The sequence below is a fragment of the Carcharhinus amblyrhynchos genome, unplaced genomic scaffold, assembly GCF_965287045.1.
Source record: "Carcharhinus amblyrhynchos unplaced genomic scaffold, sCarAmb.v2.hapA scaffold_619, whole genome shotgun sequence".
NCBI lineage: Eukaryota > Metazoa > Chordata > Chondrichthyes > Carcharhiniformes > Carcharhinidae > Carcharhinus > Carcharhinus amblyrhynchos.
This window is the reverse complement of record NW_027650359.1, coordinates 87,507-98,986: the sequence shown is the minus strand read 5'-3', so window position 1 is coordinate 98,986 and position 11,480 is coordinate 87,507. Positions and strand designations below refer to the sequence as shown.

At 50.5% G+C, this 11,480-nt stretch overlaps 1 protein-coding gene across 1 annotated transcript; it reads left to right on the top strand.

Annotated features, from left to right (window-relative positions):
• Positions 1-123: 123 nt before the first annotated feature.
• On the top strand, positions 124-2,809 carry LOC145339702 (ribosomal RNA processing protein 36 homolog; the record flags this gene model as incomplete). The annotated part of the gene is made up of 3 exons (XM_080184224.1): positions 124-198; positions 1,883-2,000; positions 2,607-2,809. Coding segments are annotated over 3 exons (333 nt in total), but the record flags the coding sequence as incomplete, so codon positions are not given.
• Between the last annotated feature and the right edge of the window lie 8,671 nt (positions 2,810-11,480).

Sequence of the window (11,480 nt, the reverse complement as noted above, 5' to 3'; positions counted from 1 at the left end):
GCTGATTTAATCATTTGGACATGGCAGGAAGATGTTCTGCTGGACTGAGCTCTGACTAATCACTGCTTTGACCCAGGATTTTAAACATGTCTTCAATTGGCTTTTCCTCTCTCTCTGCTGCAGGTTATTGGGAAGAAATTGCAAAAAACCAAGAACGAGTATAAGAAAGAGAAGTTGGAGTATTTGCTGCAGAGGATGGTAGGTGGAAATGGGGGGTGGTGGTTGGGTAGAAACTGGATGCAGGAGGAGGCCGTTCGGCCCTTCGAGCCTGCTGCACCATTCATCTCGATCATGGCTGATCCCCCTGCAGTCCCAGGAGCTATATCTAATTTCTTCATGAAATCAGACAACTCCTGCTGTGGTAGTGAATTCCACAGGCTGACCACTCTCTGGGTGAAGAAATCTCTTCTAATCTCTGTCCTAAACTGTCTACTCTGTATCCTCGGACTGTGAGCCCTGGTTCTGGAAACCCCACCCATTGGGAACTTCCTTTGTGTGAGTATCCTGTCTGGTCTTAGAGTTTATACTTTGTGAATAGGGAGGGAGCTGGCCATGCAGTCCACGTTATTCATCCTCCAGGAGGTGATAGTCAGCTGCCTCCTTCACCAGCTGCAGTCCCTGAGGTGTAGGCCCACCCACAGTGCTGTTAGGGAGGGAGTTCCAGGATTTTGACCCAGTGACGGTGAAGGAACACAGACACAAGTCACCAAGTATCACTGCTCTGCTTTTCAATTTCCCTGGAACCCAGAACGTTCCAGACCCTTCACCCCCGCTCCCCTCCCCCAGACAGAACATTCCAGACCCTTCACCCCGCTCCCCTCCCCCAGACAGAACGTTCCAGACCCTTCACCCCGCTCCCCTCCCCCAGACAGAACATTCCAGACCCTTCACCCCGCTCCCCTCCCCCAGACAGGACATTCCAGACCCTTCACCCCCGCTCCCCTCCCCCAGACAGGACATTCCAGACCCTTCACCCAGCAACTCCCCCCCAGACAGAACGTTCCAGACCCTTCACCCCCCCCCCCCCCAGACAGGACATTCCAGACCCTTCACCCAGCAACTCCCCCCAGACAGAACGTTCCAGACCCTTCACCCCCCCCCCCCCAGACAGGACATTCCAGACCCTTCACCCTGTGCCCCCCCCCCCCCCCCCCAGACAGAACGTTCCAGACCCTTCACCCTGTGCCCCCCCCCCCCCCAGACAGAACATTCCAGACCCTTCACCCCGCTCCCCTCCCCCCCAGACAGAACATTCCAGACCCTTCACCCCGCTCCCCTCCCCCCCAGACAGAACATTCCAGACCCTTCACCCAGCACCCCCCCCCCCCCCCCCCCCCCCCCCAGAGAGAACATTCCAGACCCTTCACACACACACACACCTCCCCCCCCCCCCCCCGCAGTCAGGTGAGTGCTGGGAGCTTGGGTTCATGTCACACTATCTGTAACCCCCGTGAGTTGCCTGGGTTTGTAAAACCTCACTTACTGTACTGTCTGGAGACAATACACATCTCTGTAAACTGTGATCAGTGCTCCTTCCACTCACATTGTCTGCACCTTGATTTGCTGTAAAGACTCACATTCCAATCAGTATTCTATAAACTGTGTGTGTCTTTATATCCCCTGTTTGTGACCAGAACTCTCCACTCACCTGACAAAGAGGCAGCGCTCCAAAAGCTAGTGGCTTTTGCTACCAAATAAACCTGTTGTTGTGAGATGTTTTACTGTGTGACCTTCATACCAGATCCCTGGAGACCCTGTCAATATCTCTTGTTAATAACTCCTGTAGCTGGGATATTGCTGCAGTGTTGTGCAAGTCACCTGTGCCTCTGCCCCTACCCGCCTGTCTACTTGAGACTAACCACTCTCGCGTTCTCACTCTCAGGTACACCAGGACAAGGCACAGAAGGAGAAGCAACAGCAGAATGAGCGACTGAAGGAGTTTAAACAAAACCAGAGGCTGCGAGTGCAGCAAGGCAGCAAGCCATACTTCCTGAAAAAATGTAAGTAGGACTGAGGGAGCAATGGGAAAATCCCTTTAATATCTACAATGTGAGAGTGATCTGACAGCAGAATACACACACTGACTCTCACTGGGGTACGGGTCCCACACACACTGACTCTCACTGGGGTACGGGTCCCACACACACTGACCCTCACTGGGGTACGGGTCCCACACACACTGACCCTCACTGGGGTACGGGTCCCACACACACTGACCCTCACTGGGGTACGGGTCCCACACACACTGACTCTCACTGGGGTACGGGTCCCACACACACTGACTCTCACTTGGGGTACGGGTCCCACAGACACTGACTCTCACTGGGGTACGGGTCCCACACACACTGACTCTCACTGGGGTACGGGTCCCACACACACTGACTCTCACTGGGGTACGGGTCCCACACACACTGACTCTCACTGGGGTACGGGTCCCACACACACTGACTCTCACTGGGGTACGGGTCCCACACACACTGACTCTCACTGGGGCACGGGTCCCACACACATACATACAGTGTTCTGTATTCTCGTTCCTGAGTGTACTTGAACTCGCTGTGTGAACTCTTCCGCTGAGGAAATCTCTTGTCTGTTTCTGTTCGCAGCTGATCAGCGGAAACTGGAGCTGAAGGAGAAATACCTGGAACTGAAGAAGAGTGGCAAGGTGGAGAAATTCCTTGCAAAGAAAAGAAAAAGAAACGCCATCAAAGACCGCCGCAAACTACCTGGACAGAAATCTCACTGATCCGTGCTGGGATTGGACTGAAATCATACTGATCCCTGCTGGGATTGGACTGAAAACATACTGATCCCTGCTGGGATTGGACTGAAATCATACTGATCCCTGCTGGGATTGGACTGAAAACATACTGATCCCTGCTGGGATTGGACTGAAATCATACTGATCCCTGCTGGGATTGGCCTGAAATCATACTGATCTCTGCTGGGATTGGACTGAAATCGCGCTGATCCCTGCTAGGATTGGACTGAAATCACACTGATCCCTGCTGGGGTTGGACTGAAATCACGCTGATCCCTGCTGGGGTTGGACTGAAATCACGCTGATCCCTGCTGGGGTTGGACTGAAATCACGCTGATCCCTGCTGGGGTTGGACTGAAATCACGCTGATCCCTGCTGGGGTTGGACTGAAATCACGCTGATCCCTGCTGGGGTTGGACTGAAATCACGCTGATCCCTGCTGGGGTTGGACTGAAATCACGCTGATCCCTGCTGGGGTTGGACTGAAATCACGCTGATCCCTGCTGGGGTTGGACTGAAATCACGCTGATCCCTGCTGGGGTTGGACTGAAATCACGCTGATCCCTGCTGGGGTTGGACTGAAATCACGCTGATCCCTGCTGGGGTTGGACTGAAATCACGCTGATCCCTGCTGGGTTTGGACTGAAATCACGCTGATCCCTGCTGGGATTGGACTGAAATCACACTGATCCCTGCCGGGATTGGACTGAAATCACACTGATCTCTGCCGGGATTGGACTGAAATCACACTGATCTCTGCCGGGATTGGACTGAAATCACACTGATCCCTGCCGGGATTGGACTGAAATCACACTGATCCCTGCTGGGATTGGACTGAAATCACACTGATCTCTGCCGGGATTGGACTGAAATCACACTGATCCCTGCCGGGATTGGACTGAAATCACACTGATCTCTGCCGGGATTGGACTGAAATCACACTGATCTCTGCCGGGATTGGACTGAAATCACACTGATCTCTGCCGGGATTGGACTGAAATCACACTGATCTCTGCCGGGATTGGACTGAAATCACACTGATCTCTGCCGGGATTGGACTGAAATCACACTGATCTCTGCCGGGATTGGACTGAAATCACACTGATCTCTGCCGGGATTGGACTGAAATCACACTGATCTCTGCCGGGATTGGACTGAAATCATACTGATCTCTGCTGGGATTGGACTGAAATCATATTGATCCCTGCTGGGGTTGGACTGAAATCGCACTGGTCTCTGGGATTGGACTGAAATCTGGCTGGTCTCTGCTGGGATTGACTGAGGTGACTAAGTTGTCACCCTGGGACCTGGAGAATTTGGCTCCTCATTTATCTCTGACTTGTAACATCTGCAAACACTGTTTACCCCTGACTACACTCTGTGCTCGAGTCACAGGGTCTGATTGCGCTCTCTCTCTGTGCTCGGCTGCAGGGTCTGATTGCGCTCTCTCTCTCTCTCTGTGTTCGGCCTCAGGGTCTGATTGCGCGCTCTCTCTCTCTCTCTCTCTCTCTCTGTGCTCGGCTGCAGGGTCTGATTGCGCTCTCTCTCTCTGTGCTCGGCTGCAGGGTCTGATTGCGCTCTCTCTGTGGTCTGCTGCAGGGTCTGATTGCGCTCTCTCTCTCTCTCTGTGGTCGGCCTCAGGGTCTGATTGCGCTCTCTCTCTGTTCGGCCTCAGGGTCTGATTGCACTCTCTCTGTGTTCGGCTGCAGGGTCTGATTGCGCGCTCTCTGTCTCTCTGTGCTCGGCTGCAGGGTCTGATTGTGCTCGAGTCACCGGGTCTGATTGTGCACGCTCTCTCTGTGCTCGGCTGCAGGGTCTGATTGCGCGCTCTCTCTCTCTCTCTCTCTCTGTGCTCGGCTGCAGGGTCTGATTTCGCTCTCTCTCTCTGTGCTCGAGTCACCGGGTCTGATTGCGCTCTCTCTCTCTGTGCTCGAGTCACCGGGTCTGATTGCGCTCTCTCTCTCTGTGCTCGAGTCACCGGGTCTGATTGCACACGCTCTCTCTCTCTCTCTCTCTCTCTGTGCTCAGCTGCAGGGTCTGATTGCGCGCGCTCTCTCTCTCTCTCTCTCTCTGTGCTCGGCTGCAGGGTCTGATTTTCCCTCCTGATTTTGAGATATAAAATCAGGAATATTGATCCTGTTCCTATTGGTTGAATGTTTTTTCCTGAACGGGTATCTCAGCATTCAATAAAAAGTAGTCTGGCCTTTCAGCCCATTCTGTCAGTGCGGATATTAAAATCCATTCTACAAACTTTTTCCACTGAGGCTAGAGGAGAAAAAAACCCAGAGGGCATGGGTTAAGGGTGAAAGGGGAAAAGTTTAAAGGGAATATTAGGGGGGATTCTTCACACAGAGTGTGGTGGGAGTGTGGAATAAGCTGCCGGATAAAGTGGTAAATGTTAATATTTAATATTAACTTTTAACATTTAAGAAAAACTTGGACGGGTACATGGATGAGAGGGGTGTGGAGGGATATGGCCCAGGTACAGGTCAGTGGGACTAGGCAGAAAAATTGTTCGGCACAGACAAGGGGCAAAAGGCCTGTTTCTGTGCTGTAATTTTCTATGGTTCTAAACTCTGTCGGAATATTTCCGACTAACTCACATCCTGATCCAGCTCCCCCTTAACCAAACAGCAGGGAGGAGACCATTCAGTCCCTCTAGCCTGCTCTGCCACTTGCTAACAGCCGGGAGAGACTCCGGTGTAATGTCACTGAACTGTGTGGAGTTTGCACATTCTCTTCGTGTCTGCATGGGTTTCCTCCGGGTGCTCCGGTTTCCTCCCACAGTCCAAAGATGTGTGGGTTAGGTTGATTGGCCATGCTTAAATTGCCCCTTAGTGTCCTGAGATGTGTAGGTTAGAGGGATTAGTGGGTAAATATGTAGGGATATGGGGGTAGGGCTTGGGTGGGATTGTTGTCTGTGCAGACTCGATGGGCTGAATGGCCTCTTTCTGTACGGTAGGGTTTGTATATATTTTTCTATATTAATTCCCAGGCTAATACTGTGAGGACACAGGCTCGAATACAGCAGCTGGTGAAATTTATATCGGGTTCACTAATGCCCTTTAGGGAAGGAAATCTGCTGTCCTTACCCAGTCTGGTCTACCTGTGACTCCAGGGCCACAGCAACGTGCTTGATTCTGAAAATGGTCGAGTGAGACACTCAGTTGTCTCAAAACGCTGTGAATTTTAATAGAAATGAAACCATCGACCTAGGCACCGGAAACAAGCCCAGCCCAGCCAACGCTGCAAAATCTCCTTACCAAGATTGGGAGAGACGAGTTAAGCAACAGCAGACATAGTCATTCTCACGGAATCATACCTTACAGATAACACTCCAGACATCACCATTACCATCCTGGATAGGTCCTGTCCCAACCCACAGCACAGACCCAGCAGGAGTGGTGGACAGTGCTGTACAGTCAGGAGGGTGTTGCCCTGGGATTCAAAGGACAGTACAGGAACAGGCCCTTCGGCCCACTAAGTCTGTGCTGACACAGATGCCTGTCTAATCTAATATTTTCTTGCCTCTACGTGGTCCATATCCCTCTATTTCCTGCCGATTGATGTATCTGTCCAGATGCCTCTTGAATGTTGTTATAGGATCTGTTTCTACCACCTCCTCTGGCAGTGCGTTCCAGACATTCACCACCCTCTGTGTGGAAAACCCGCCCCTTACATCTCTTTTAAACTTAGCCCCTCTCTCAACCTCTGCACCCCCCCCCCCCCCCCGAGTAATTGACCCATTGACCCTGGGAAAAAGACTCTGACTATCCACTCTATCCAAGCCTGTCATAACCTTGTGAACCTCTATCAGCTCCCCCCTCTTCCTCCGACGCTCCAATCAAAACAATCCAAGTTTATTCAACCTTTCTTCATAGCCCATATCCTCCAAACCAGGCACCATCCTGGGAAATCTCTTCTGCATCAACATCCTTCTGATAGTGTGGCAACCAGAAATGTACACAACACTCCAAATGCAGCTGAACCAAAGTCTCATACAGCAGCAACATGATTTTCCAATTCCTATACTCAACTCCCTGATTGATGAAAGCCAGTATGCCATACACCTTCTTCACCACCTTATCCACCTGAGCTGCCACCTTCAGGGAACTGTGGATCTACAGGCCTAGATCCCTCTGTATGGTAATATTTCCAACGGCTCTGCTGGGTGGGATATTAAAGGGTGCGGGGAGTGAGGGGGAGAGTGGGATTAGACTGGGTGGGATATTAAAGGGTGGGGGGAGTGAGGGGGAGAGTGGGATTAGACTGGGTGGGATATTAAAGGGTGGGGGGAGTGAGGGGGGAGAGTGGGATTAGACTGGGTGGGATATTAAAGGGTGCGGGGATTGAGGGGGGAGACTGGGTGGGATAGTCCTCTAACTGCATCTTTGAATTCTAAGTATATTCCAATCTAACCTCATCGGCAATTTACAGATTAAATATTTTTTTCATTTGTGGGAAATGTTTGTTTTTTGTGGCAATGCTGTTTGAGTGATGCTGGAAACAGTATATTCATTAATCGTAAAGCGCTTTGGAAATCTCTGAGGTGCTATACAAATGAAAGGCAGACAGACCTGCCAGTCCGCCTGTGTGTCTTGTTGTGTGGGACGTGCTGCTGTGATGGGTTAAATCTCCAGGTGATGAGCTGTTATTCAGGGGGGAGATATTTGTCTGTCTGTGTCGCCATCAGCCAGTCGCAGCGGGGTGATCGATCGTTAAACGCTGAGTGACTGTGGGCGATGGTATTGATGGGCTGTTTCTAATGAGCCAATTGTTCTATCCAATAACTGATTAAATGCTGACAGTGTCTAATAAAGTTTAACACACAGCGAATCAATAGGAAACAACACATCAGAAATCAGCAAAGCTTAAAGGAAAATTAGCTGTTGTATTGCGGAGACCAGTGCAGATTTATCGAGCTGGGATATTGATCGTTTAAAGACTGGTGCAATTCTTGGGTGTTTATAGATTTCAGGGCTATTTTATGGTCTTGATGCCATGTGGAGAAGCAGTGGGGGTTCAGTGTGAAATGATGCATGTTGCTTTATAAAGGAACCAGGTCTAGGAGGGTGAATATATCAGCTTCATTGCTGTGGCAGTGTCCCTGTTGGTTACTGGAATCAGAGACAGGCAGTCCCTGGGAAACAGCCAGAGACAGGAATGTTCCAGCAGAGTCCCTGGCCCCCTCACCTGCCAATCTATCAGCAACGCCTTGGGAAAATGTCTTCCCCATGTCTGTAAAGGTTTAATTGGTTGTTTGTTAAGCTGTGTTCACTCAGACTGTGTCAGTATAAACATTCACTCTGGGGCAGGGGGCTGCGGTGGTGGTGGGGGAGGAGATGCCAGTGGGACAGATGTCATCCTGGGGCAAAGGGCCAGTGCTGAGGGAGTGCCGCACTGTCAGAGGGTCAGTGCTGAGGGAGCGCCGCGCTGTCAGAGGGTCAGTGCTGAGGGAGTGCCGCACTGTCAGAGGGTCAGTGCTGAGGGAGTGCCGCACTGTCAGAGGGTCAGTGCTGAGGGAGTGCCGCACTGTCAGAGGGTCAGTGCTGAGGGAGTGCCGCACTGTCAGAGGGTCAGTGCCGAGGGAGTGCCGCACTGTCAGGGGGTCAGTACTGAGGGAGTGCCGCACTGTCAGGGGGTCAGTGCTGAGGGAGTGCCGCACTGTCAGAGGGTCAGTACTGAGGGAGTGCCGCACTGTCAGAGGGTCAGTGCTGAGGGAGTGCCGGACTGTCAGAGGGTCAGTGCCGAGGGAGTGCCGCACTGTCAGAGGGTCAGTGCCGAGGGAGTGCCGCACTGTCAGAGGGTCAGTGCCGAGGGAGTGCCGCACTGTCAGAGGGTCAGCGCCGAGGGAGCGCCGCGCTGTCAGAGGGTCAGTACTGAGGGAGTGCCGCGCTGTCAGAGGGTCAGTGCTGAGGGAGCACCGCGCTGTCAGAGGGTCAGTGCCGAGGGAGTACCGCACTGTCAGAGGGTCAGTGCTGAGGGATTGCCGCACTGTCAGAGGGTCAGTGCCGAGGGAGTGCCGCACTGTCAGAGGGTCAGCGCCGAGGGAGTGCCGCACTGTCAGAGGGTCAGTGCCGAGGGAGTGCCGCACTGTCAGAGGGTCAGCGCCGAGGGAGCGCCGCGCTGTCAGAGGGTCAGTACTGAGGGAGTGCCGCACTGTCAGAGGGTCAGCGCCGAGGGAGTGCCGCGCTGTCAGAGGGTCAGTGCCGAGGGAGTGTTGCAAGGGACAAGGTTTAAAGGAGATGTACGAGGCAGATTTTTTACACAGAGGGTGGTGGGTGCCTGGAACTCGCTGCCGGGGGAGGGAGTGGAAGCGGATACGATAGTGAGTTTTAAGGGGCATCTTGACAAATCCATGAATAGGATGGGAATAGAGGGATATGGTCCCCGGAAGGGTAGGGGGTTTTAGTTCAGTCGGGGGCAGCATGGTCAGTACAGGCTTGGAGGGCCGAAGGGCCTGTTCCTGTGCTGGAATTTTCTTTGTTCTTTGTTCACCACTGAGTGGGAAACATTAGCTTTAGGATTTAGAACAATGTATTTAGAACATAAGAACATAAGAAATAGGAGCAGGAGTAGGCCATCTAGCCCTTCGAGCCTGCCCCGCCATTCAATAAGATCATGGCTGATCTGTCGTCGCTCAGTTCCACATTCCTGCCCTCTCCCCATAACCCTTAATCCCCTCTCTTATCAAAAACCCATCAACCCGCATCTTAAAAATATTTAGCGAGGCAGCCTCCACCACTTCAACAGGCAGAGAATTCCAGAGATTCACCACCCTTTGAGTGAAGAAGTTCCTCCTCAACTCCGTTCTAAACCGCCTCCCCTTTATCTTGAGGCTGTGCCCCCTAGTCCTACTGTCTTTTTTGAGCGGGAAGAGTCTCTCCACCTCTATCCTATCCATCCCATTCATCATCTTATACGTCTCAATGAGATCTCCCCTCATTCTTCTAAACTCTAGGATTTAGAACAATGTATTTAGGATTTAGAACAATGTATTTAGGATTTAGAACAATGTATTTAGGATTTAGAACAATGTGATTTCATACCTATCTGTTTGGTGAAAGATTTGTGATGAAGACCAACTCCAACTCACTGGAGATGATTTGGTAAAACCATTGACCACAGCACTGCCAAGATTACAATCTCTCTTGGTAAAGATTCAAGATTAGGATCGTGAGATAGGGTATAGTCCAGGTCAGATATACACTCAGCAGATTGCTAACCCAGTGAAAACAGAAGATACTTCCTTAGATCTATAGGTTGATTTAATTGAGATTGAAATTAAACTTGTCTCCAAACCCCCTACCCTTCCGGGGACCATTCCTTCATTCCCACCCTAGTCGTGGACTTGTCAAGACACCCCTTAAAACTGACTATCGTGTCAGCTTCCACTCCCTCCCCCGGCAGTGATTAAATTGTAATAGTTGGATTAGAAATAATAATAAATAATAATTCTCAACCATTGGGATAAGATCCCAAATGGAACCAGAAACGAGATTGAAGAATGATGATCCCATAAATCTCTGTCAGCAATTCAAGAAATCTCCAGACAAGGTCACCATTCCGAGATCTGAGTATCCCAGCAGATTATCTCTACACGTCACAGACTGATAGATTCATCAGTTCGATCTCCTTTCTAATGGTAACTAAACACAAACATGTACTGTAAATAGTTACAATTATTTATTAGGGGGGGAAGTACCTCTAAAACAGAGAGGGGGATGTTGTAACATGTCCTTAAGAGAGAGCAGCAGAGCATCATTGGAAAGGAAACTGTGTCGTTTGATCAAGTCTTAGTTACACTTTTGTTTTGAGTAAAGGTCACACGCACAGCTCTGATATTTTCAAGCCTTGTAATTTGGCATATTTGTTCTCGTGTAGCTAATCACAATATTTTTATCAACTTAAAGTTCATTCATTAGTGCCATAAGTAGGCTTATATTAACACTGCAATGAAGTTATTGTTCAGGTACGCTGATGGAGAATTTAGCATAGCCGATGCACCTAACCAGTGCATCTTTCAGACTGTGGGAGGAAACTGGAGCACCCAGAGGAAACCCACGCAGACATGGGGAGATCATGCAGACTCGCTAATTAGTGTCTTGTGTAAACGCAAAATTATTGCAAATGCTGGAATCTGAAACCAAGAGAGAAAACGCTGGAAAATCTCAGCAGGTCTGGCAGCATCTGTAAGGAGAGAAAAGAGCTGATGTTTCGAGTCCAGGTGACCCTTTGTCAACCCTTGTCTTTCCTGTTCTCACAGAGGCTGCCAGACTAGCTGAGATTTTCCAGCATTCGCTCTTTTGGTTATTGGTGTCTTGTGCACTAGACAGAAAATAAAATCAAAGAATGTCAATAATGTAACAGGATAGAGGTTAGAGCAAAAACAGGGAACAATCCCAATACTGGAGGAATTTCTGTTCCTCTGGTACTGGTGTCAGACAGTGGGGGAGGTGTTGGGGATGTTGACTGGGGAAATGTCAACACTAACACTGTGTTTACAGATAATGGAATAAAGAGCAGTGTGTCGCTCAGAAACAGGAGGCCAAGGGTTGAGCAGAGGTAGCAGTGTGGGAACAGAAAGGTGATTATAGGTGATTCTCTGGCCAGGATTAGATAGCACTGGGTTAAAGAAAAGTGGACGCACAGGGTCACTCTGCACAATGATCTGTGTTCCCTATCAAAGATTGCAAACAGATCAGTCTAATCAAGTAAT